General features: G+C 46.8%; 1 protein-coding gene across 2 annotated transcripts; it reads left to right on the forward strand.

The window, feature by feature from the left end:
* The first annotated feature begins 408 nt into the window (after positions 1 to 408).
* PLEKHM1 (pleckstrin homology and RUN domain containing M1) lies at positions 409 to 26,374 on the forward strand. 2 transcript variants are annotated; one of them, XM_044296551.1, is made up of 12 exons: positions 409 to 529; positions 832 to 911; positions 4,706 to 4,950; positions 6,425 to 7,033; positions 7,258 to 7,546; positions 10,073 to 10,241; positions 10,318 to 11,175; positions 11,250 to 11,395; positions 12,068 to 12,261; positions 13,710 to 13,773; positions 13,869 to 14,026; positions 24,798 to 26,374. In XM_044296551.1, exons 2-12 carry the CDS (start codon positions 864 to 866, stop codon positions 24,904 to 24,906), a joined length of 2,889 nt encoding a protein of 962 aa, XP_044152486.1. In that variant the 5' UTR covers positions 409 to 529; positions 832 to 863; the 3' UTR covers positions 24,907 to 26,374. The 2 variants fall into 2 exon arrangements, with proteins under 2 accessions (XP_044152486.1, XP_044152488.1); XM_044296553.1 differs by having other exon boundaries at positions 494 to 615.
* Positions 26,375 to 27,812: the final 1,438 nt, after the last annotated feature.

A 27,812-nucleotide genomic window follows, 5' to 3' on the forward strand; every position in this document is an offset into this window, starting at 1 on the left:
GAAGGCTCCTATATTCTGTCAGTACACTGTGACTTGTGGGCACAGGCTGGCTATAGAAGGCTCCTATATTCAGTCAGTACACTGTGACCTGTGGGCACAGGCTGGCTATAGAAGGCTCCTATATTCTGTCAGTACAATGACTTGTGGGCACAGGCTGGCTATAGAAGGCTCCTATGTTCTGTCAGTACAATGACTTGTGGGCACAGGCTCCTATGTTCTGTCAGTATATTCTGTCAGTACACTGTGACCTGTGGACACAGGCTCCCTATAAAAAGCTCCTCTATTTGCTTCTCGGCGGCCACAGTCTCCCACACTCCGCCATTCCCCAATATAAAATGCCTTTCGCCTCAGTATTCATCACAACCCGCTGGTTCCCACAGCGCACGTGACCACTGCAGGCTCCAACCGGTCATGTGACATGATAGCCCCGCCCTACTGGAGTCGTCACTAACAGCGGTACACGTGACCGGAAATTTGTTATTTTCTCCCTGGAGTCCGCGGAGCGTCTGTGGTCTGTGTGGCCCCTCAGGTAGAGGACATGGGGACCCGCTCTGCCTCATTATTGTCAGTGGTCCGCCATATGTGATGTGTTATTGTTATATCTCCTAGATAAATGTAAGGTATTAGGGTGTTCCGGGTGTGGGGCGGTTGTGGGGTGTCGCTGACTGTTTGGGGGGTGTCTGTGTGTGTGTTTGGTGTTGGGGGGGAGGGGTTGCTGCGCGTATTTTCTGTTGGGAGGCCGGGTGCCCCTGGGTGTGGAGGTTGCTGTGGGGTGTCGCTGACTTTTAGGGTTCAGAGCCCCCATCTTAAGTGTCCTCTTTGCTCCCGCAGGACATGTGACTGGATTGTGTCGGAGATCTGACATGTATACGCCGCAGGCCACACTCCCTGACCACAAAGATGTCAAGCAGGTATGGATGTCACCTGTTCTGGGGTCACTCTGCTCTAGTGTACCATTCATGTCACAGCCACCAGACAAGGGGTTCTCCAACCCCTATAATGCCCCCAAAATGCCCAGGCCCCTCATACAGGTTATACTTAACCCACTCCCTTTCACCCTGGTCGATTCTATCTCTGTATGAGAGATCCTGGCATTTGGGGGGCATTGTAGGGGTCAGATAACCCCTTTAACTGCATCGGGTAGTAACGTCTCTGCCGCCCCATGCCATGTGTGTATTTGGGGAAGTAATCCCGAGGCTTATAAATTCAGGACACGACTCTGATTATTGCCGGAGTCCTTCCTGTCACAGGCTGCAGGGTTCCTCCATTATCTTTAGACAACATTTTATAGTGTTAAGCCGAATTGATTGTTGTCACGGTGCATGTGGGCTGTCATGTGGACACTTTTTATTTTTTGGGGGATACAGAGCTGTTGCTGTTGGAAGAGAATAGGCAAAGCTTGGCATTGCTGGGCAGCTCACAGTCGGTCCTGTTACACTGGCTGATCAGGTAGTGTGGGTGCCAATGGCTGGTGACACATCTATTGGTGCTTGTTTACATTGGCCTGATTATGCTGGCCGATCCAAACTGTGGGAGGAATGATCGCTACCGCAGGCGTTCCTTCCCCATTCAGTTCTGTTGATTATTGATAGATTACGCAGTGAGACTCGCTGCTGATAATCGGACATCTTTCATTCTGAAATGATCGTTCGTTAGATTGTCGGCTGATCAGCTGCTCTGTCGTACAAGCCAATTATCAAGAACGAGCGTTCTAAGGCCAGACATCCGAGCGAGTTCAATGCGATAAACTCCCAGCCAGTTCTGGCCTCTGCTCCTCTGACAGGATCGCACAGCATTATACCTATGCTCTGTAACCCTGAGGGTTCGGGAATCTACTGAATTACACTGACATAATGCTGTCAGTTTAATACAATACATTCCAGGACTCAAAGGACCCTTGCAGACGAGCGTGTCCGGAAGCGTTCAGTGAAAACTGCACGATTTCGCAAACAAAGCCATTCGGTTTTGTTTGCGATCGCGTTCAGTTTTTATTGCGTGGGTGCAATGCGATTTACTGCGTTTTGCACGTGTGTGATAAAAACGGAATGTTTACCAACAACATTTCTTAGCAACCATCCGTGAAAATCGCATCCGCACTTGCTTGCATATATAGAATATAGAATGTGCTGCAATTTTCACACAACGCAAAAGTGATGCGTGAAAACCCAACGCTTATGTACACAGACCCTTTGAAATGAATGGGTCCGGATTCCATGCGGACTCGACGCGTTTGCATCACGCATTGCACCCGTGCAGAATCCTCGCTCGTGTGAAAGGGGGCTAAGGGTTACACAGCATCGTAAATCAGAATAATGTGGTGTGATCCTGTCAGGAGCAGAGGCCGGAGGCCAGAACTGGACTTCTCACTGACACACGCTGCGAGTTTATCGCATTGAACTCTCGTGTGTGTCTGGCCTCATACGGACCTTACGTTACGAAGGGCCGGAGCGTCACTGTATGGCTCGTAGGCATTAGCATTATTACGTATCACCTTATTATAGACTAATTCTGATTGTATAGTTTATTCTGTTCTCTTTTCACTTAGTGATTAAGGGGGCGAGCAACAGCCCTTTGCCAGTTTCTGACATAAAAAAAAAAGTTGCAAGACCTTTTTGCCGCACACAGTATTTTTACTCCGTCTTAGCCGCTTGGGAGTGGTGGGGACCTGGCAAGGGCCTGGAAACAGGAGGAAAAGTGGAGTGGAAACTACTCCAGTCGGGGAATGGAGTAGATTTCCTTCCAGTCGCATGGACTGCAGGAGGCGCACCCCTAATGTATGAGAAGGTCTGCGCCTCGTCTTAAATTAGGAGCTTCCTCTGGCAGCGCAGAGGCTGTTAATGACTGGCGTGAAAAGCCAGTGCTTGATAAATGACCCCCCCATTGTCCTCTATGGGAGAATATTATGAGCGTGCTCTGACATGAAGGGTTGAAGTATCTCTATCGCCTATTGTCTTCTATGTCATGTGCTGTAAAGGGAACTTGTCGGGTCTGTTCTTCCTTCCTCTCGGAAATCTGTCAATCAGTGGCAGGGGTTGGACCTGCTTATCATAATACATTGGACTCCTTGCTGGAAGGACACTGCATTGACTGACATTATTCACACACAAGTAATAGACTGGGAGCAGCCTGTGTCACTATTTTCTGCTGCTCTCGGAGCTGAAGCTGACATTTTACCTTCAAAAGGGAACGTGTCACTTGGAAAATCCAGCTCAGTCTGCAGGCCGCCCCTGTTATAGAGCAGGAGGCGCTGATCAGATTGATGTATAGTTCTGTGGGGAAAGATTCAGTGTAACCTGATCGGTGGGAGTCTGACACCCAGGACCCCCGTGATCAGCTATTTGAGAGGGCACCGATGCTCACAGTGGCTCTGCGGCCTTCTCTTGGCTCACCGTACATTGTGTAGCAGCTGTGCTTGGTATCGCAGCTCTGCCCCATTCACTTCTATGGGGCTGAGCTGCGTCTAGGCCATGTGACCAGTGAGTGTGACGTCACTCAGCCTAGGCTAAGCTGCAAGTGCCCGTACCTTCCCAAACAGCTGATCAGATACTGCTGACCTATCCAGAGGAAAACCTCTGCTGCTTCTAGTCTTAGGAGTCCTGTGGTCTGTCCTCTCTCTGTGTGCTTAGACTGTCAGACCACCCACCCGCCTGGAAAGAGCAGAGATTTAAATGACTAGATTACAGGTTCTGCTGGATCTCTTCCCACAAATATGTATCTCAATCTGCTCAGCTCCTCCTGCGCTATAACACGCTGCCTGCAGACTGCACTGCATTTTCAATCTGACAGGTTCCGTTGTCCCCATAATCTGATTACTTCCATATGAGATTGCAGGGCGCATGCTTGGTGCCATGCAGGAAGAGGAGCTGAGTATTCTGAATTCTGTAGGGAAGAGGAGGTACTAGGCTGTCCCTGTGGAGGGCGTGCAGGGAGGAGGAGGAGGAGCTGAGCCCTATTACCCTGTGTAATCTTTCTTCAGCTTTATAAGGCCTCATGCACATGACCGTAGTTTCGGTCCGCATCCAATCACATTTTTTGCGGATTAGATGTGGACCCATTCATTTCAGTGAGGCCGCAAAAGATGTGGACAGCACATCGTTTGTCCATTTCTTGACCCCGCAAAAAAAAAATATAGAACATGTCCTATTCTTGTCCGTTATGCAGGTTGCACACGGCAGGTATCTGTGTTTTGCGGATCTGCGATTTGCAAATACAGATACGGCCGTGCACTTGAAGCCTAATGAAGGTGTTGCTATTCATTGTAACCTCACCACCTTATTTGCAGCTCGGGCTGATGTTGAGAAGTGACCTCTACAGGGAGTGTCAGTCTGTTGACCGCTTCAGCTGTGAGAGTAAAAACGGAAAGATTTCAAGAAAATACATTTCACGAAAAATCTAAGTGATGCCTCATCTGGGACATTTATAGCATATGGAAAGGGTATGCAATAAAGGTGTGGGACCTACCTCTGGGACCTGCACCTATCTTAGTTCACGGCCCTGCCGTGAACTAAGAGCACACCGCACACTTCTCTATGTTCACTTTGAGGGCCCGTTCTTGGGATAGGTGGGACCAGGACCTATCAGACATTTTTGGCATATCCATAAATGTCCCAGATGGGGAAAACCTTTTAATGTAAAAACTTGATCTAAGCAGTCAACCTTTTTCTGATCGATTTCCTGTAATACTGTTTTCTTCCACTGGTGACAGAATATAGCAAAAAAGTTATCGTCCTCGCTCCGTGCCCTTCAGATGCGCTATGTGACTACTGATGATGTCATCACTAGCGACGATGATGATGCTATTAGCTTCTGTGTGGCCCTGGAAGCCATCTTCATCCATGGACTTAAAGTGAAGTTTATCAAAACACAAGCTGGCAAAAGGAGGAACAAGGGGCGCCAGGTCCCCTTACCCCAGCCGGCCTTCTGGCCTCTTCTGAAGGCAATCACTCACCGGTCAGTATATGGAGAGACGGTACGCTGACATTACAACTGTACTTCTCCCTCCTCTGCATACTGTCCTGCCTTTACTCTCTATACTGGTCTCTCCTGTGTGTACTGTCCTACCAGTACTCTTTATACTGGTCTGTTCTACCATTACTCTCTATACTGGTCTCTCTTCTGTATACTGTCCTACCATTACTCTTTATACTGGTCTGTTCTACCATTACTTTCTTTACTGGTCTCTCCTGTGTACTGTCCTAACATTACTCTCTATACTGGTATACTCAGTATACTGTCCTAACATTACTCTCTATACAGGTATACTCTGTATACTGTCCTAACATTACTCTCTATACAGGTATACTGTGTATACTGTCCTACCATTACTTTCTATACTGGTCTCTCCTGTGTGTACTGTCCTACCATAGTCTCTATACTGGTCTCTCCTGTGTACTGTTCTACCATTACTGTCTATACTGGTCTCTTCTACCATTACTCTCTACTGGTCTGTCCTCTGTATACTGTCCTACCATTACTCTTTATACTGGTCTGTTCTACCATTACTTTCTTTACTGGTCTCTCCTGTGTACTATCCTAACATTACTCTCTATACTGGTATACTCTGTATACTGTCCTAACATTACTCTCTATACTGATATACTCTGTATACTGTCCTACCATTACTTTCTATACTGGTCTCTCCTGTGTGTACTGTCCTACCATAGTCTCTATACTGGTCTCTCCTGTGTACTGTTCTACCATTACTCTCTACTGGTCTGTCCTCTGTATACTGTCCTACCATTACTCTTTATACTGGTCTGTTCTACCATTACTTTCTTTACTGGTCTCTCCTGTGTACTATCCTAACATTACTCTCTATACTGGTATACTCTGTATACTGTCCTAACATTACTCTCTATACTGGTATACTCTGTATACTGTCCTAACATTACTCTCTATACTGATATACTCTGTATACTGTCCTACCATTACTTTCTATACTGGTCTCTCCTGTGTGTACTGTCCTACCATAGTCTCTATACTGGTCTCTCCTGTGTACTGTTCTACCATTACTGTCTATACTGGTCTCTTCTACCATTACTCTCTACTGGTCTGTCCTCTGTATACTGTCCTACCATTACTCTCTATACTGGTGTCTCCTCTGTGTACTGTCCTGGTGTTACTCTCTATACTGGTGTCTCCTCTGTGTGCTGTCCTGTGATTACTCTATACTGGTCTGTCCTCTGTGTACTGGCCTGGTGTTACTCTCTATACTGGTCTGTCCTCTGTGTACTGGCCTGGTGTTACTCTCTATACTGGTCTGTCCTCTGTGTACTGGCCTGGTGTTACTCTCTATACTGGTCTGTCCTCTGTGTGCTGTCCTGTGATTACTCTCTATACTGGTGCCTCCTCTGTGTACTGGTCTGCTTCTATACTGCCAGCGGGTTGATGCTTAATTTTTATTTTTTACTCTCTTGTCTTGCAGGGACGTTACCACTCAGCTGGAGAAGATAAGTTACATAAACAGTGACGTGGGCCGTTGCCGCTCCTGGTTGCGTCTGGCTCTCAACGAATCTCTAATGGAGTGTTATTTCCTCACTCTACAGAGGGAGAAGTCTCACTTGATGGAGTATTACCAGCCATTTGCACTGCTGCTGGATGCAGAGGATTGTGATGTTGTTCTCAGCTACCTGCAGGGCCTCTCCTCCCTGACATTCTCTCTGTCGTACAAGTCTTCCATTCTGAATGAGTGGACGGCGTCCCCTCTGACCTTGTCAGGGCTGTGGCTGGAGAACAGTGAGCGCGTTGTTCAGTATGAGCCGCACAGGAGGAAATCCCTGGATTCTGTCTCCCAGTCTTCTGGGTCTGATGACACCAACCATTCAATGATCAGTAACACTAAGAGGCAACTTGAGTCTTCTTCTCTAAGCCTGGATAACAGCACCTCATCTTCCCAGCTTTCGTCCAGCCTGGGATCTGATGAACAACCACTAAACCAGGCCCCAGTGCCACCTGCATCCCCCCAGATCTCTACGTTTTCCCGTCAGCTTCCAGACACATGTGATGTTGCGGAGGGTGCTCATGCTGACATGGAGTAAGTATGGGTGGGGATGGAAAACCAAGGCAGGATGCAGACATTATTTCCACTTCTGTTTTCTTTACTGCAGATCACATAAATGTGAAAGCCTTGAGTCATGTGTGGTGGAAGTTAAGTCTGTGCCTCTGTCACATGGCTGCCTCTGGGACTTTGTACGATTGTGATCTTGTAGGTGGATGCTAGGAGCTGACAGCTGATGTTTAACACTTTCTGATTCCCAGGGACACGGAGGCTGAGACGCCTGACACAGCATCTCAGTGTCCTCTCTATCAAATACCCATCCCTGAAATCCTAAAAGCTGGGGAAGAGTACAAGGAAGCTGAGGAGATTCCAGCAGCAGACACACCCAAGGCAGCACCCCTCAATGACCGTGTCCAAGAGGACGACCTCACAGTCTCTGAACCTCCTCCTCCTGCTCTCCCCACACATGAAGTGGATGCCCGCTGTATACCTGTTACCCTTGGCAGTAGGTCTCCCTCAGCAGAGGCATCTCCAGCTGCAGAACTCCCAGTGAGTACCTGGTGTAGTGCTGGTAACTATTGTGCTGAAGGAATAAAATCTGCCTGTCTATGCCTGTGGCATGTGGATTCTCTCAGCCCACTACTCTGTACCTCTTATCCCTGTCTTCCTTTTGCTGTGTACCTCTTGCTCTCTGACTCTAGGTATAGTGGACATTACTGTCAGAGCAGAGTAGGGCTGAAACGATTCATCTATGTCAGGGCTCGACAAATTTCCTTTGAATCTAGGAGCCAGCTAAAAAGGTTAGGAGCCAGTTTTTTTTTTTAACCTCATAAGGCTGCATTCACACGTCCGTGGTGTGTTGCGGACCAGCGAATTGCAGGTCCGCAACACACCAGCCCGTCACCCCCATAGAAATGCCTATTCTTGTCCGCAAGCTACGGACAAGAATAGGACATGCTCTATCTTTTTGCGGAGTTGCAGACCGCAAATTCGGATGCGGACAGCACACTGTGTGCTGTCCGCATCCATTCCGTCCCCATAAAGAATGAATGGGTCTGCACCTGTTCCGCAAAATTGCGGAACGGATGCGGACACATTTTGCGGACGTGTGAATGGAGCCTAAAGCTGTATGGGAGGGAAGGCGGCTATGGTGTCACACTATATAATAGGCAGCACAGCGGCAAGCACAGTTCAAAATAGTGGTGGCTTGGTGCACATAAGCAGACAGCAAGCACAGTTCATAAAGAGGTGCCACCATAGCCCCCCTTTATGAACTGTGCCAGTGCCACCTTAGCCCCTCCATATGGACTGTGCCTGCTGTCTGCCCCCAACTCTGAACTTTGGCATTTCAGTGCACACTGCTGCTAACTTACTGTGCACTTGCTGTTGCTGTCACTGTGGCATAGCGGCAGGCAGAGTAGATCTTCAAACAAACTGAATCCTGGAGGAGACGATAAGTCACTCTCTCTGCAGGATGACTGGTGTCTGGAGGGTGATGCTGGTTCGCGGTCACGGCAGTCAGGTCAGGTCACAGCAAGGCCAGCAGCAACAATAGTCCCGCAGCACAGCCGGCTCAAGTTCCTCTGCTGGGTGCACGGCTAGCTAGCAAATCAACCAGCACCCAGCGGACAGAAGCGCTCTAGGCTGCAAGCAGCGACTGTGACTGCCAGCGGAACATGGACTGTGTAAGGGGCCCATTAGAACACAGGGGAAGCGGTAAGGAAGGACCAGGACAGACTGTGCGAGTAGCGGTCCTCTTAACTGCGGTGAGCCTGAGGCAGTAGCGAATCGATCCTCTTTACTGTTGTCTGTGGCGGGAAGCGGGAGGGGCGGACCTACCAGACGCGGACTCGTGCGTGACGCCGCGTCTACTGTGAACTTAAAGAGATACTGCGCCCGTCTGGCTGCTGGAGTGCTGGGCCTATTTTGCATTATATTTTCATGCCATGGCAAATACCCAAGGCGCCAGGACCAAATTCCTGGTCGCCATGGCGACCTGGCGCCCGGGATTTGTCGAGCCCTGATCTATGTAATCGAGGCAAAAACATTCCTTGATGTAATTTCCCTGCATTGAGGAATCGTTAATAATCACATGACCACGGAGTGTAAGTGAAGTGAAGCCTCTCACCGCTCTGAGGCCTCCCGACTCGGCACCGCGCTGCACTGGCCAGGGCTTTGCATGCACACATCGTCAGCGCCGCCGCTTGATGCTGTGTGTGACGACAGGTCCCTCCCAGTGTATGCTGGGAAGAAGACGCGGTTCAGTCTCCTGCCGACTCCATGTCAGTGCACTGCCAGAAAAGGTAAGTATAAAGTTAGAGGGGGGTTTGAAGGGGTACCTGTGATTTGAAGGGGCTGATGGCGCTGGGGGACCTGGATGACAATGGCATGGAGGGGCTAATGGCGCTGGGGGAGTAGAGGACGGGACATGGATGGCATAGAAGGGCTGTTGGTGCTGGGTGGGGGATATGGCATGGAGGGGCTGATCTGATGGCACGGGGGGAGTGGGGGACATGGTGGATGGCATGGAGGCACTGTGGGAGGGGGATATGGCATGGAGGGGCAGATGGCACTTGGGGAGTGGGAGACATGGCAAAAGAACAGCTTGCTGGAGTATACCGTATTGGGTATAGTCGGATACAACCAGCCATATGCTCTCATTCACTATAATGTGGTCCAAGGCCATCTCGCCATGTTTCGGCATTTTTTTAAAATTTTGTCCAGCCAAAACCCAGCTTGAATGCTATAACAAGGCCGAACCCCATTAGTCAATCGCTGCAGCAGCCGGCAGTATCCAGCTATACCTGATATGGTACATTCTGGCTGTTCTTCTGACAGAATGTATATTGCAGCTGTGACAGAAGCCTTATGTGTGTGCAATTATCTGCTGTACCACTGTAAGAAATACAAATATTGTGTTTATAAAGCAATACGTTATTTTAAGAAGATTTTTCTTATTGGATTACTCGCTTAATCGTAAAAATAATCTGTAGATTACTGGATTGCAAAAATAATCGTTTACTGCAGCCCAAGAGCAGAAATTAGTGGAGCAATTGTTTTTTTTCATCTGTCCAGAAAAGCCGGAGCTGGATCTCTGAAGATGATTTCCAGACAGAATGTCCTGTTATTGCATTAGAGGAGTCTAGAATTGGAAACTTGGCCTCCCATCTGCCTGATGCCACCAGCTCTGAGTCCCTGAAGCCGCCCGGTGCAGCCTTTCATGTAGTGCACCGCAGACAGATAGGTATTTCCAGTCTGTACACTGCTTTCCCTGTGACATCTTATCTTAGGTCTTGTTCTGATTCTGATATTTTCTACAGGACTTCCCAACCCATTCCGTGGTCTACTGATGCTGGGCTCTCTGGAACGTAAACATGCCTTAGGTCTGTACAAGCCTTATTACTGTGAACTGACACCGTATGAGCTTCGGCTGTGCTTGGAGGGAGAGGAGCAGAACTGTGCAGAGAATTGTTCTCTGCTGCGTTGTGAGTCAGTGGGCCCCGCACACAGCGATGGTCGCTTTGACGTTCAGTTTTCTAATAAAAGATTGTATCTGAGGGCGCCATCTAAAAACGAGGCCCAGGACTGGGTGGACAGAATTCAGGAAGCTGTGCAAAAATTTCGACCACCGCAGGATGATGGTTGGGAGATTTTACATTGTCCAAAGTCTGCACAAAATGCTGAGCTTCCCGATGAGGGAGTATCTCCCTGCCGGGTGTTTGACTGGACTTTTCAAGTGGAAGTGGAGTCAGATGCTTTGAAAGAGTCCATTCTGTACATGAAGGTGCACAAATCTTGGATGAGGTTCATGTTTTCATTGTCTGAGCGAGCACTGAAATGTTTCCAGCTCCGGAGCAGTGAGAAGTCTCTGTACAATGTTTATACTGTAGAGATGGTGAAGGACATTCTGCCAGACTCCAGCCTTGGAAGTCCCTCCTGCTTCCGGCTGGTGACCACAAAGGGCTCTCTGCAGTTACAGGCAGAGAATGCAGCTGAAGCCCGAACCTGGAGAGAGCTTGTCCGAGCTGTGTTCCTGGAATTGGAAGATGATGCTGTGATTTTCCTGAGGACTGCAAACTTCCACATTAAACCTCACATCAGGGATCACTTGCTCTTTCAGTATCTCCTGCATATCCCCACTGAGCGAGGTCTGGACACACAGAACTTTAAGTGTGCAGGTGGGTGGCTGCTGTGTGCGATGTAGCTGCTGCCGTTGCTTTGTGTGGGTCTCACTTGTCTCCTCTCATTGTAGGCTGCCATAAACAGATTGGATTCCAGTTTGGGAAGGCGAAATTGTGTGCATTTTCTGGTTTGTACTATTGTGACTTGTGTCATCAGGATGAAGTGTCCATTATCCCTTCCAGGATTGTGCATAACTGGGATCTGATGGAACGAGCGGTGAGTACAACAGGGATCTGTGCACTCCCCAGTGTAGTGTTCATTTCCTGGTGGTTGAGGCACCTTTTGTGTTGACTGCTTTACACTCTGCCTGATCTCTTACTAGATAGACATTGAGGTGGCGCACGCTCCTCATCACTGCCCATCTGTCATCTCTGTTTCTTAAAGGGCTTATCTGGGAAATGATGATGATAATAATCCTCAGTATCACAAGTCCCAGCACCCCTGCCGATCATCTGTTTCGGGGTGCGCCAGTGAGCGCAGCCGGCTCCGAGCAGCTTTCCAAGGACAGCGTCATACATTGTATAGTGGAAGTGCTTGGTATTGCAACTCTGTCCCATTGACTTGAATGGGGCTTGGCTGCAACTAGACCATGTGACCAATGTACAGTGACGTCACATAGCCTAGGAAGAGGCCACAGTACTTCAGGCCTCTTCTAACAGCTGATTGGCAGGGGTCCAGGAGGGGTGCAGATTTATGCATGATACGTTATTTCTCACTGTCTGTGTGAAAGCGGCTTTACTTACTTTACTTGTGATAGAAGTGAGCAGTCACCGGTCTCCCCTTCACATGTCTCATGTCCTTGGTTGTAAGCTTTCTGTATGACATTTCAATTTAATATATTCCACACATTGATCTAAGTGGCAAATGAGCTTTTTGTTCTCTTTGCAGGTGTCCAGACCGGCTCTGAACTTCCTGAAGATGGTGCAAGATGAACCAATCTTTAACCTCAAATACCTAAATGACCGGCTGTATAGGCACACACAGACCATGTGTGAGATAAGCCAAAGCCGGGAGAAGCTGAGGTTATTGGGGGAGTATCTAATGACTTGTCGCAGCGGAGCACTGCAGGAGCTCAGCACAAGGTGAATGTAATAGTCACCCACTACTCGACACATCAGTGTGTGGGACAGACCACGTAGAAATGACATCACAGAGTACAGTACAAGAAAGCCTGTGGCATAGAGATGGGATTTTATCACAGTAAACTTGGCTCTAGGTCACGTGTCACAAGGCCCGCAATATGTGTGTTAGTACCACGTTTTATATTTACAATCACGTCGACGCAGCACGCCACAGCTCCACCTCCACGCTATGTAGTAGCAGGTGCGCGCTCCGTCGACATGATTGCAGAGCAGCCGGGAAGGTAATGGTGAGAGCGCAGATCAGCAGCAGGATCTGTGGGGGCAAAACGGTGTTAGACTTCCAGCCAGAAAACAAAATAGGTAGGCGTTTTTTTTTTTTTTTACCCGTTTTGTGTTTTTTAACAATGTGTTAACATGCCTTCAACATGCTATAAATGCATCTACGCCTCACTGGCATTGTTACATTTACACAGTCGCAGAATTACTAACGGCCCTTTGCAGACAACCCTAAGGCTGATGTGGCCCCTGCTCTAGGTATAAGTCTGTCAGCTCCATCAAGTGGGAGTGAAGGGTTCTATGTAAATTTTGTACATGGAGTCTGATGGTAGAAATTCTTTGAAGCCTTCTCTTCACGATTGCTTGCTACTTATGGTGGCTTATAATGTTGTGTGTTGCAGTCAGCACTCTTGGCTGTCATGAATATTAAACTCCCTTGTTCTGAGTTCTCCTGAATTTTATCCCAGTGTGAGCCCTCAGTGAGAGACAAGGCTTTCTCTAATAGAAGGGTAACCAGACACTGTTAGTCACTTAGTGACCACCCATATGCCTTTTTGTGGCAGTTACAAAGAGGCCCTAGGCTGGGTCAGCGCCTTTTCACACCGGCCTGGTCTAAGCGCTGAATAGGTCCCCCCCTCTCATATTAGAGCCGCGCTCCTGCTCTAACAGCCCCCAACGGCAAAAGTGCTCATTTGTGCTGTTTAACCCCTTACATGCCACATACAATGGCGCCGTCCACATGTAAGCGGTGACAGAGAGAGCAGACTCCCTGTGTCTCCCATCGGAACCCCGTAAGTGAGATTGCAGGGTGCCATTGTGTGTATAGGTTGGCTGGGACCTGGTGTAGGCACCAAGCCGCTTGCCTTGAGTGTTCCCCAGCAGGCTGTGCCTCTTTAGTCAATGTCAATATAGACTGACCTTAAAATGCAAACACCAATACAGTAATACCACTGTAAATGATGGCAATGTTTGCATATTTCTTTGCGCCTGCAGAGTGCTGCTTCATTGAATTTCTTATACTAAGTAGTCACTGCCTGTTTGTCACTTTGTAAGAGGGTCCTGACTGATTAATGAGAAGGAAACTGATGTCAAGGGTAGGGGCAGTGCCACCCAATGAGCTGCTCACCAGTCCCATTCTACAGTACTGAATAACTTCTCTTTTCTACTCGCAGCCTAGACCAACGTGAGTATCTCCTGGACTGTGCTCATACTTACAGCATGCAGGACTTGAAGCAGGTGCGGTTTCAGTCACTATTTATCCCCATATGTTTGTAGCACTAGACCTGCCCTGTCGGCCATCAGCTCTTGGTAACTGTCAGTATTTCTTGCAGATTGCTGATGGAGCATTTGAATATTGCCTCCAATCTGCCCTAGACTTTGCCAGCAGCCATGTCTATAGGTGTGACCTGTGCAGCCAGAGAGGATTCATCTGTCAGATCTGCAACCAGGATGACATCATCTACCCTTTCCAGTTTGACACCACAACAAGGTGAGTAAGGAAGCCCAAAGCTATTGTCTCTCTCATCAGCTTAATTCTGACAAGAATCCTCCTGCGATTGTGGGTACGTTAAATAACTTGGGGATCATTCATATCATGTCTGTGATGAGGGGATAAGTTTGCATACCCAAAACTGTGTTTAAATGTATCCCTGGGAAGATCTATTCACTTTAGTGATCCAAATGAGCCACTGAGGTGCTTCCCATCGGTATACATCTTTTTTGCAGGACACAATAGAGTGCTCTAATTATGCCCTGCAAAAAAAAATGTACACAGATGTAAAATGGAAAAACAAAGTTTATCCCCCTCCTGGTCCCCTGCAGGGAACAAGCTAAGTAGATTCAGTGTGAGGTGCCCGGCATATGGGGGAGCATTTGTTAGTCTCGGATAACCCCTTTTAATCTTTTAAACTTTACTTTTTTGCCTTGTTCACGTGACTGAATCCCCTTAGGGATACGTTTTTGAAAGCTGCTTTCGGGTATTCAAACATATCTTACACTTACACTAAAGAAATGTCCCTATGGTACAGCAGATAATGCCTCTGCGGTCTGGCTTGTACAGTGATCCCTCAAGATAAAGTGGTCTCAGGATACAATATTTTCAACATACATTGGTCTTTTCTAACCCATCGTAAGATGAAACTAGACTCAACATACAATGTCTCAGGCTCGGCTCCAACCAATCAAGGCAACTTCTCTGGTAAAATAGCTGGATTAGGTGCTAGTTAGGAGCTATCCCTGACTGTTATATGTAAGGATTTGTGTTATCTGTCTTAGTTATCTGCTTATTTCTCTTAAATCTTAATTTTCCCCCCTCGCCTATGACAGCACCCATGGATAGCATCCGCCCCTCTCTTCAGGACAGGAAGCATGGCCTCTTTAAAAGGGAAGTACTACCCCCATCATGCCAGTTCTGTTTCCTGTCCTAAGGGACAGGGTGGATGCACAGCACGCTGAGGATTGAGCTGCGGGAGCCCCTGGTGTTTACCCGTGGGAGGAGGGCCTACCCGAGCGGCATACTTCTTCTCCGGAAGCCGCTGCTGAAGCCTGGATCCCTGGACTCCCGCTCGCTCTGGTCACTCCCCCGTCGGGGTCGCTTTGGTGTCCCCTGCACGGCGAACCTCTGCAGCCGTGCCGTAAGTTCGGCTGCGATCTGGCGTTCGCGCGGGAGCGCTGCGTCGTCACTTCCGGGTGAGCGGGTCGGCGCTGGCGTCATTGGTCAGCGCCGAATCCTAAAGCTTCCGGTTCAAGCAGTGGGAGGGGGCGTGCCTAAGTTTAAATCCAGACAGCTCTCGCTGCAGGCTGGTGTTGTGGCCTGCAGCAATCTCCATAGAGGAAAGCCAAAGGCAGAAAATGGAGCCCACACAGCGCTTTGAAACCACCAACGAATCTTTGGTACCGGTGGGGGTTAGAGGGGTGAATACCCTGCAATTTTTCATGTATTACATTTATCCTGATGGGAATTTTTTTCTGTGTGCATAGACTTCCAAAGAGAGAAGGGTGTCAAGATCCAAGGAGCTTGGCTGCGCACTTTGTAAGAGAAGGCTACCGTCCGGTTGGGGTAAACCGGCCTGCGTGGGCAAATTATTGGAGGATGAGGCCCCTTCTCTCTTATCAAGCCTAAAACAAATTATCAAGGACGAGGTCAAGGAGTCAGTGAAAGAGTCCTTGGGTAACCTGCTTGAAAATCGCCCCAGCACTTCTGCTGCTGCCTCCATTCCCCTTTCAAGCAATCAAGAGTTGTTATCTGGGTTAGAGGAGGAGGGAGAGCTACCGTCCTCGGATCACTCCCAGGATGAGCAGATGGCGGGAAGACCTCTGTTCCTATCGGAAAACATTTAATTCCCTAGTCAGGATCGTCAGGGCGACCATGGGACTTGATGACCAGTCAGAGCCTCAGTCTATGAGAGATACTATGTTTGAGGGCCTGGGTCCTAGGAAATTGAAGTGTTTTAATGTTCACGAGAATATAACTTCTGTAATGAAAAATGAATGGAGTAGGCCAGACAAAGTTTTTTTTTTTTGTGCCATCTGCCCTAAAGCGGAAGTATCCCTTTGAAGATACGGCTTCAGCGGATTGGGATAGAGCTCCAAAGCTGGACGCCCCAGTGGCAAAAATAGCAGTTCAGTTTCCAGATAGACTCCTACAGGTACAGTTTCAGGCCCTGCCATTTGGGTTATCCCAGGCTTTTCACAAAAATAATAGTGGACATGATGGCTCATCTGAGAGAGAGGGATTTGATTGTCATTCCCTATCTAGACTATTTTCTCCTTCTCTCTCAGGAACCAGACCAGTTAATCAATCTGATTTCCTGGTTCAGGGAGGTTCTAGAGAAACTGGGTTGGGAATTAAATCTCCAGAAAACCAGTCTTGTGCCAAGACAGTTATGCACCTTTCTGGGGCTACTCCTGGACTCCCAGAAACAAATGTGTTTTCTTCCACCACAAAAAATATCTCTGCTAGTCTCCAGGGTTCAAGACATTATAGCTCGCCACTCCATCTCCTTAAGAGAAGCGATGTCAGTTCTAGGCCTGATGACAGCCGCAATCCTGGGAGTAGAATGGGCCCACTTCCACTCAAGGTCACTACAGTTGCAGTTCCTGGGGGTTTGGGACAAAGATCCCCAATCCTTGGATTCTCTCTCTTTCCTTTCACCTCAAACGTTAAAAGACCTAGAATGGTGGACGGTGCCTTCCAACCTTCAAAAAGGAGTCCCTTGGTCAAGGAAGGATCCCCTAACTCTGACTACAGATGTGAGTCCTTGGGGTTGGGGAGCCCACACAGATTCTCTACTTCTGCAGGGACATTGGAATCAGGAAATAGTCTCCAAGTCTCAAACTTCAAAGAACTTCTAGCGATCCTCATGGCCTTGAAGAGGAGCCTCCACCTCTTAAAAGGCAGAAATATCTTGATCTATTCAGACAACATGACGGCAGTAGCTCACATCAATCGTCAGGGTGGGACCAGATCCCCAGACCTGATGTCTCTGACCAAAGAAATTTTCGAGCTGGCATAAAATTTCCTTCCATCGATCAGGGCAGTACACTTAAAGGGGACGGAGAATGTAACTGCAGACTTTCTGAGCAGACATTGTGTTCGGCAGGGGGAATGGTCCCTAAATCAGCGGATCTTCGACGACATTGTGGCCCTATGGGGTTTCCCGGTGGTAGATCTCTTTGCCACAAGGGAAAACAGAAGAGTGAAGGAATTCTTCTCCCTATCTCCATCGGAGCAGCCCACAGCGGTGGACGCATTGGCCCAATCATGGAGAGTAGGCCTCCTGTACGCCTTCCCTCCTATAAAACTACTCCTACTCCTAGTCCTGAAGAAGATTCGGGAGGAGAAGGCTCTAGTAATTACTATAGCCCCCTTTTGGCCCAGGAGGTTCTGGTTTTCCTGGCTGAGGAAGATGTCGGTGGCAGATCCCTGGGTACTTCCAGTCTTCCCGGGGCTACTAGTGCAGGGGCCGGTACTTCATCCACAATTAGAGAGCCTGCACTTGACAGCCTGGCTGTTGAGGCAAATCCTAGAAATGAAGGGTCTTTCTGGGGAGGTAATAAACACCCTTTTGTCCAGCAGATAGGCTGTCAAAAATGTATTTAAGGATTTGGAGGGCCTTCCTTAGGTTTGCAAATAAGCCTGTTAATGTCCTAGAGCCCCCAGAATTACCAGTAGTTCTTAGCTTCCTCTAGGAGGGTTGGAATAAAAAACTTAGACCTAGTACTTTGAAGGTCCATATCTCTGCCTTAAGCACTCTCTTTGAGTATAAATTAGAAGACCACACCTGGATAAAAAGATTTGTCATTGCAATTTCTAAACTTGCACCAGTCCAGAGTTCCTCCCTGGGATTTAAATCTAGTTTTGTCTGCCTTAACTGGGGATCCTTTTGAGCCCATTGAAGATATCCCAATAAAAATCTTAACCTATAAATTGTCTTTTTTGCTAGCTATTACATCTGCTAGAAGAGTGAGCGAGATATCGGCCTTCTTAATTGAAAGACCGTATCTTAGCATTCTAGAGGATAGGATTATTTTATCTCCTGACCCTGCCTTCCTTTCAAAGGTTTCGTCATCTTTTCACTGATCACAGGATGTAGTTTTACCTTCCTTTTGCCCTTCACCAAAAAATCAGAAGGAAAGGGAATTCCATTGCCTTGATGTTAGGAGGTGCCTAATTCGGTACCTTTCTGCCACTCAGGACTGGAGGTCGTCCTCTAAGCTTGTGGTTTCCTTTCAGGGACAGAAGAGGGGTTCCCCACAATCTATTGCCAGATATATTAAACAGACCATTTACCTTGCATATTCCTCTAAAGGGGTTCCTCCTCCTGCCGGGTTTGGAGCACACTCAACTAGAGCGGTGTCTACATCCTGGGCAGAAAGAGCTTCTGCTTCTATTGACCAGATTTGCAGAGCTACGTGGAGTTCTTCACATACCTTTTTTAAGCACTATAGACTGCAGCTTCCTTCACAGGAGGGTTTAGGGTTTGGGCATAAAGTCCTCCAAGCAGTTGTCCCACCCTAGATAATCTCGCCTAGATATCCATGGGTGCTGTCATAGGCGAGGAGGGAAATATGTGATTACACTTACCGGTAATCGTTTTTCCTTGAGCCTATGACAGCACCCGCCTAGGACCCTCCCAAAATATAAAAAAAAAAAAAGAAAGAAAAAAAGAGGATTTTTGATCCTAGTATAGATATAGTATAAATACTCTTTTATTTATAATTGGAGTAATACAAAAAAAATATGTTTGATTTATTATAGATATATTGTGTCCTGTGGTGTAGTCTTTTCTGTTTCCTTAGTTCTTGGAATAGGACTGGCATGATGGGGGTAGTACTTTCCTTTTAAAGAGGCTGTGCTTCCTGTTTCCTGTCCTGAAGAGAGGGGCGGATGCTATCCATGGGTGCTGTCATAGGCTCAAGGAAAAACGATTACCGGTAAGTGTAATCACATATTTCTCTTATCTTGGATGACATTTTGGGGCTTTGAAACAGATTACTCAACTTACAATGGTTTCAACATACAATGGTCACTTTGGAACCAATTTAATATTTTATCTTGAGGGACTACTGTATAGACACTACAGGTTGGCCATTGCGTTTTCTAGTCTAGTGGGGTGACGACTGAGGAGTCTGGTATAGGGACAGGAAACATGACAAAAGCGGACAGTTACCTGGATTGTCAATATTTGGTTCTTAAATATAGGCATGCTGGCATTTCTTTATTTTACTCACGTTATATAGCGCTGACTTATTCCACAGCACTGTACAGACATCATCCATCTGTTGCTGTCCCCAGTGAAGCTCACAATCTGAGCTCCCTATTGGTGTAGGAGGAAGGCATTGTGGACTATATGTGGGTCTGCTCATCTTTAACACGTCATTGCAGGGCATTGCATCCCATCTGCTAACTTAAAGGGGTTATCTCATGATTAATGTAAGAAAATAAAAATCACACATCATATAGTACATGGCATCTCTCTAGATGGATCCAGAGATCTTCCCAATCATTGTTCTGCTAAGTTTATTTTGGGCTGCCAGTTCAGGATGTGTGTCCTTTCTCAGGGAGCGTGTCCTTTCTTCTGCAGCGCTCTCCCTGTAACTGTCGCAGCTTCTTACAGTCGATACAGCTGGTGGCAGTTGTAATATGGAGCTGAGCCTGTGTGGCCGCCTTAGTAATGTAAAAGGTGGATGGAGAAATAAGGAAAAGATCAAACAGCAGGTGGCGCTATATAGGTGTAGATTATTAAATTACCCAGTGGCTAAACTAAATTTGTAATCTTTTGCAGTTGAAATAAAAGAATTTAGAGCTAGGTTTGAAAAATTTGAAATAATCACTTTCGGTGGTGCAACTCCTTTAAGTGGTACAGCAGCCTATTTGTGGCTGTCTTGGCTCATTGAGATCTATTATTAACATCTTCTGACTTACAATATCTTAGTTGCCAAGGTTCACAGTTAGTGTTCACCAGATAGATCCAAATATTCAATATATGCACCTTACTGGAACACTCAATATATCCATTACACATCCCAAAAAATGAGTAAATTAGGTTCCTTTTAATAATCAAAATTTATTGAACATGATTAAAATACATTAACTACATATCAATTGTAGGGAATCAAAATAATATGCCGCATATCAATGCATCATGATTAAATATCCCAAATACATGATTAATGCCATAACTGCTCCATTAGCTATCTCACGTGAAGGTACAATACATACTGCATGAATACAACCACATTAAAATGGAGTCCCATAAAGGCTACCTGTAAATTGTGCAGATGCAATAATTACCTTCATCCTACGCTATATAGCAATTGAAAACATTCCCAGAAGAGGACTCATCCTGACGAAGCCAGACTGCGAAACACACGTTGAGGAAGCTTGCGACACGCACAGCAGCACTTTGGTATGTTATTCAGATAAGCACTTTATTGCCAGAATCTTATTTAGTTCGTAGGGTGGAGGTGATTATTGCATCTGCACAATTTACAGTTGCAAGAAAAAGTATGTGAACCCTTTGGAATGATATGGATTTCTGCACAAATTGGTCATAAAATGTGATCTGATCTTCATCTAAGTCACAACAATAGACAATCACATTTTGCTTAAACTAATAACACACAAAGAATTAAATGTTACCATGTTTTTATTGAACACACCATGTAAACATTCACAGTGCAGGTGGAAAAGTATGTGAACCCCTAGACTAATTACATCTCCAAGAGCTAATTGGAATGAGGTGTCAGCCAACTGGAGTCCAATCAATGAGATTAGATTGGAGGTGTTGGTTACAGCTGCTCTGCCCTATAAAAAACACACACCAGTTCTGGGTTTGCTTTTCACAAGAAGCAGTGCCTGATGTTAATTATGCCTCGCACAAAAGAGCTCTCAGAAGACCTACGATTAAGAATTGTTGACTTACATAAAGCTGGAAAGGGTTATAAAAGTATCTCCAAAAGCCTTGCTGTTCATCAGTCCACGGTAAAACAAATTGTCTATAAATGGAGAAAGTTCAGCACTAATGCTACTCTCCCTAGGAGTGGCTGTCCTGTAAAGATGACTGCAAGAGCACAGCGCACACTGCTCAATGAGGTGAAGAAGAATCCTAGAGTATCAGCTAAAGACTTACAAAAGTCTCTGACATACGCTAACATCCCTGTTAGTGAATCTACGATGCGTAAAACACTAAACAAGAATGGATTTCATGGGAGGATACAACAGAGGAAGCCACTGCTGTCCAAAAAAATAAATAAAAAAATTGCTGCACATTTACAGTTTGCACAAGAGCACCTGGATGTTCCACAGGAGTACTGGCAAAATATTCTGTGGACAGATAAAACCAAAGTTGAGTTGTTTGGAAGAAACACATAACACTATGTGTGGAGAAAAAGAGGCACAGCACACCAACATCAAAACCTCATCCCAACTGTGAAGTATGGTGGTAGGGGCATCATGGTTTGGGGCTGCTTTGCTGTGTCAGGGCCTGGACGGATTGCTATCATCAAAGGAAAAATGAATTCCCAAGTTTATCAAGACATTTTGCAGGAGAACTTAATGCCATCTGTCCACCAGCTGAAGCTCAACAGAAGATGGGTGCTGCAACAAGACAACGACCCAAAGCATAGAAGTAAATCAACAACAGAATGGCTTAAACAGAAGAAAATACGCCTTCTGGAGTGGCCCAGTCAGAGTCCTGACCTCAACCCGATTGAGATGCTGTGGCATGACCTCAAGAAAGCGATTCACACCAGACATCCCAAGAATATTGCTGAACTGAAACAGTTCTGTAAAGAGGAATGGTCAAGAATTACTCCTGACCGTTGTGCGCGTCTGATCTGCAACTACAGGAAACGTTTGGTTGAAGTTATTGCTGCCAAAGAAGGTTCAACCAGTTAAATCCAAGGGTTCACATACTTTTTCCACCTGCACTGTGAATGTTTACATGGTGTGTTCAATAAAAACATGGTAACATTTAATTATTTGTGTGTTATTAGTTTAAGCAGATTGTGATTGTCTATTGTTGTGACTTAGATGAAGATCAGATCACATTTTATGGCCAATTTGTGCAGAAATCCATATCATCCCAAAGGGTTCACATACTTTTTCTTGCAACTGTATATTTATGGGACTCCATTTTAATGTGGTTGTATTCATGCAGTATTAATTGTACTTCATGTGAGATAGCTAATGGAGCATTTAGTTATGGCATTAATCATGTATTCTGGATATTTAATCAGGATGCATTGATATGTGGCATATTATTTAGATTCCCTACTATTGATACGTAGTTATTAGTGTATTTTAATCATGTTCAATAAAATTTGATTTATTATTAAAGGAACCTAGTTTATTATTTTTTTTTGGGGGGATGTGTAAAGGTTCACAGTTGGGCCTCATGCACACAACCGTATGTAATTTGTGGCCCACAGAATACAGATGCCGTTCCAGGGGGTTACAGAAGCAGCGTGGCTCCCGTTCACTACAACGTGAATTTCCTACTGTTGGACAATTCATTTTCATTCTGCATGTATGGCGAGCTGCATTTTGAGAGGTCTGTGGATGATGTATGAGGCTTCATCCATGCAAGTGCACCTTCGATGGGCCGATTTATTGCTGATTCAGCTGGATGCTTGAAGATCCTGCATCCCCAGTGGATAATTAGCTGTAATTGCTATATGGCATGCAAGTCTTTAGAAGTGAATTTGTAAGGGTACTTTCACACTAGCGGCAGGACGAATCCGACAGGCTGTTCACCTTGTCGGATCCGTCCTGCCACTATTTCGCTGTGCCGCCGGACCGCCGCTCTTTCCCCATTGACTATAATGGGGACGGGGGCGGAGCTCCGGCGCAGCACGTCTGTCAGTGCTAGACCGGCGGCCTCTTACCGTGCTGCATCGGAGCTCCGCCCCGTCCACATTATAGTCAATGGTGTCGGAGCGGTGGCACAGCTAAATAAGGGCAGGACAGATCAGACAGGGTGATCAGCCTGTTGGATCCGTCCTGCAGCTAGTGTGCAAGTACCCTAAGGCATCTGGCTGCACTCTGGATACAAAGCCATAAGATCAGAAGGGGTTTAAACTTGAATGCTGGTCACCCCTGACTGGCCTTGGGAGGGTTTGGTTTCGCCTGTTAACAGAACTGGTTTTAAAAGGTCCACTTCGGCCTGCTGTCTCCTAGGTGCTAAAAATTTCAAGAGGCTGCACTTGGATCCCGATGGCATAGGTAGAAACGACCAACTTTCTACCAGTCATTTTGTACTGTCCCTAGTGGTCAGACGTCATCTCTGCTGCTGTTTTAAAGTGGAACAAAGAGAAAAATATGGAAAATTTCAGCCTGCACAACCCCTAGCAGGTGCAGATTGCTATGGCGAAATAGAGATATAAATGTAAAAACACAAAATGCAATCGCACACTGCAAACAGCACTCTGCCCTGCCAGAGAGAAGTATAAAGTGGGCTCAGCATGCATGTGAGTACTTGCATCCCTGGATCCAATGAAAGCTGTAATGGCACCGGACGGGGTTAAAAGCAGAGTGTGCTTGGCGTGCATGCTGTACCTGCGCTCCCTGGACCTTATGTGGCTGTCATGGCCCATAAAAGGTAGGAACTAGTGTTAGGGACCACTCATGAAGGCGACCTTGACGTGGTGAGTGGCTTATTACGCTTTGGCCAAAATGTACACCAATGCCTTATTCAACATCCAGCATAAAGGCAGGGCAGAGTGCTGGTTGCAGTGTGCGATTGCATTTTGTGTTTTTACATTTATATCTCTATTTCGCCACAGCAATCTGCACCTGCTAGGGGTTGTGCGGGCTGAAATTTTCCATATTTTTCTCTTTGTAGTACGTATTGGAGGCGTGGCGATCTCCAAGCAGTCAAGCACACCTGTCCAGTTAATCTGCCCCCTGGAGGCTGGTTTTAAAGTCAGTATAAAACTGAGTCTGCTTATACAGCACCTACCAGTAGCCATTAGGCTCCAGGAGAAGTATAAAGTGGGCTCAGCATGCATGTGAGTACTTGCATCCCTGGATCCGATGAAAGCTGTAATGGCACCGGACGGGGTTAAAAGCAGAGTGTGCTTGGCGTGCATGCTGTACCTGCGCTCCCTGGACCTTATGTGGCTGTCATGGCCCATAAAAGGTAGGAACTAGTGTTAGGGACCACTCATGAAGGCGACCTTGACGTGGTGAGTGGCTTATTACGCTTTGGCCAAAATGTACACCAATGCATTATTCAACATCCAGCATAAAGGCAGGGCAGAGTGCTGATTGCAGTGTGCGATTGCATTTTGTGTTTTTACATTTAAAGTGGAACAACCCTGTTGGCAGTAAGGATAGTCCCATTTTGTATAGTTTTTGGAATGTGCATGAAAACCATAGAACCTGGAGGAAACTACAGCTCATGCAGAACATCAAACTCTAAGCAGAGAACCCTGGTACCATGCAGCCCAGTACTGATGCTTTATTCTGCACAGGATAATCTGTAAATGTCAAACAGGTGCACGTCCAGTCTGACCCAGTTACTCTGCAATCCACAGTCTACCGCCAACATTGTTTTCTCATAAATAAATTTTAAAAAGCCACCGTTGATGTCCTATTAATCCTTTATCCTGCAGTCATGAATTGGTTAATGATGTATACAACATGTGCAGGAAAGCTGACATCAATCTGCTCTGTCCAATCAGTTTACAGCAATGATTTGTTTCCAGCCCCTCCACTAGTTGGCAGTAGCAGCTCAGCCTTTTATTCTCTTTTCTAGGTGTGGGGTGTGTAAAGCCGTGTTTCATAAAGCCTGCAAAACGCCCGCTACTCTGTGCCTGCGATGTGAGAGACGGAGGAAGTTCCAAAACCAGCGGGTGAGGAAGTGAGCCTCGTGGAGCCACATCCAAAGCCCCATCTGCTTCAGTTTGCACATAGCCGGATGGTATCATACTTGTCACTTTATTCTTGTACATAGATTGTGTATGTATATTGTGTAGATAGATCCCAGACATTTGTAGCTGGACCTGAAAGCCTTTTACACGGAGGCTGCGCGTCTCCATTTGTTTCTCTGCTACCAGATGGTCTTCCATGTAGCAGACAAGTCATGGCCAAGAGTCTCTCTATGGAGGAGGACACCATTGTGCATCTCTCTGCAGAGTTATTTTTGTATCATCAGGTATTTTTATATTCAGTGACTGGAAGAGTCCGACCTCGTGCCTTGTCCTCTGGGGCAGATGAGAAGATGTCTATTGAGAGCGGATCATGGGGGAATTTTCCAACCTCTTTATGCTCATGTTCTTCACTGTCTGGCAGCCTGGCCAGTTTTATGTCATTGCCATATTACTAATCTTCTAGCATTTTATATAGAAGAGAGCTAACATGCAGACCCCCCTCCCTCCTGGGGTGTAATATTTTAGTCTCTTCCATCATGACAGATGTGTCTGTGATACTGACAGCAACGTTAATATAGGAACCCCTTGAATGATCCGAAACTGCTACCAAATGTAGGAGACCAGAGAAGTGCCCAAGTGCCAGAGTCCTCAATGTAACAGGGCAGCTCATACATATTGAACCAGTGCCCTCCACCCATCAGGACAGGGCAGCTTATAAACCTGGGGCCAGTGCCCTCCACCCATCAGGACAGTGCAGCTCACTACCCTGGGGCCAGTGCCCTCCACCTATCAGGCCAGGGCAGCTCACTACCCTGGGGCCAGTGCCCTCCACCCATCAGGACAGTGCAGATCATTATCCTGGCGCCAGTGCCCTCCACCCATCGGGATAGGGCAGCTCATGAACCTGGGGCCAGTGTCTCTATCCATCAGGACAGTGCAGCTCATTACGCTAGGGCCAGTTTCCTCCACCTATCAGAACAGTGCAGATCATTATCCTGTGGCCAGTGCCCTCCACCCATCAGGACAGTGCGGCTCATTATCCTGTGGCCAGTGCCCTCCACCCATCAGGACAGTGCGGCTCATCACCCTGGGGCCAGTTCCCTCCACCCATCAGGATAGTGCAGCTCATCACCCTGGTGCCAGTGCCCTCCACCCATCAGGATAGTTCAGCTCATAAACCTGGGTGTTTCTTTTACTCATGAGGGCAGTGCAGCTCTTGCACCACTCGGGGCCATCGCCACCCACCCATCATGGCAGTGCAGCTCATTTTGTTGCTGCAGTGATGATCTACTAGGTGGAGGGGACAGCTTGGTTTGCTGTGGTTGCCTGTGTGTCACCTAGCCTCCTATACGTGCCAACATTTTGCTAGCAGTTGATGTTTTGTGTATCCACTTTCATTACAATGCTACTTGTTTTATTCATCTTCTGTATGATGATTATTGTAATAAATGTGATTTGAAGGCTTTGTTGCATTTTATTGACTTATCTTACATGAGAGATTTTTTTCTAGGGTTGGTACAGGATCGTGGAGTGTAGGCTTATATTTCTTTTGGCAGCCCTCGATGGTGGAAACTTTATGCTACAATGATCTGAGATTGTAAAATTTACACCATCATCACCATGGAAGCCCTACATTATCCTGGCCTGATTGGTTGCTCTTCATGACACCTCCAGTCTTGGCAACCCCAGACCTCCATTATTATATCACAACTCTGGTTATCATCTCTAACCGTTACTGGTGATGCTTTGGAAGAGCGAGGTACACAGCAAAAACCCTGCAGTCAGTGGAGAGACTGGCGCGACCCTTGACCATATGGCTAAGGGTACTGGTACTGTATATCTTGTGCTCCACATTATATAGTGTCGCCATTGTATGGACTATGACATAATGTGTGGCGCTGATCACCTGTGGTGTAGTCCCATGGACCTTCCCAAAATGTGGAGCTTTGTACACTCATGATGCCCACTCTGTCTCACAATACCACTCTAAGAACGGCACTAATACTCTGTGCTGCTGTGAAGATCTTCAAATATTTGTAATGCAAAAGGAACCTGAAGAATCGTATAATACAGAATATGAATTGTTAGTGAAAAAGGTATTGTTCCTTACAAAAGCATGTGCACCTATTTCACCTCACATATAGGCAGATACATTTTAGTAATTTTCTGTACTTTTGGCTCATTAGGACACAATGATCAGTGACTCCAACTTAAAGGGGTTGTCCCATCTGGAACATTTAGTGCATGTTGATAGTGGAGAGAGATCACAGTGCGCATGCGCAGTGTCCTCTCCATTCACTGCTATGGGACTTGTGTAACTAGCCAAATGAACGTGCTAGGCTATTTTCAGAAGTCTCACACCAGTGAGTGGAGAGCCAGCTGGCCACCCTCCATTCACCACTGAGACTCCCTGCTATTTTCAGAAGTACCATAGCGGTGAATGGAGGGTGACCATGCTTGTACAGATTGCTGGTCCTTTAGGGCCTGTTCTGGTAATAAGTGCAGGCGTCACCTCTGGGACACTCTACTATCAGACATTTATGACATCCTAGCATATGCCTTAAATGGCCCAGGTGGAATACTCCTTTAGGGACACTGTTTATAGGAGTCTGAGGTAATCTGAAATCCTCTTCTTGTCTCACTAAAGGCTCAGGCTTCTGCTCTGCCTCCATGCTTCAAAGTGTTGATACCACAGAACAGTGGTCATATGGACTCCATGCCTTGACGGTTCAGAGCTGATTTGTGTGCATCACCCACTGCCTGTCACATACATGTACAGAGTTCATCCTGACCCTATATCACCCACTGCCTGTCACATACCCATACACAGAGTGGCTTATGGTCCTATATCACCCACTGCCTGTCACATACCCATACACAGAGTGGCTTATGGTCCTATA

Source organism: Bufo gargarizans, chromosome 6 (genome assembly GCF_014858855.1).
Source record: "Bufo gargarizans isolate SCDJY-AF-19 chromosome 6, ASM1485885v1, whole genome shotgun sequence".
Taxonomy (NCBI): domain Eukaryota; kingdom Metazoa; phylum Chordata; class Amphibia; order Anura; family Bufonidae; genus Bufo; species Bufo gargarizans.

Excerpts from the sequence above, each read along its gene's own strand:
- PLEKHM1 (XM_044296551.1), top strand. The coding sequence starts at position 864 with ATGTATACGCCGCAGGCCACACTCCCTGACCACAAAGATGTCAAGCAG. Across the intron at positions 12,262-13,709 it reads CTGCAGGAGCTCAGCACAAG|CCTAGACCAACGTGAGTATC; the intron begins GTGAATGTAATA and ends TTCTACTCGCAG. Across the intron at positions 14,027-24,797 it reads CAGTTTGACACCACAACAAG|GTGTGGGGTGTGTAAAGCCG; the intron begins GTGAGTAAGGAA and ends TCTCTTTTCTAG.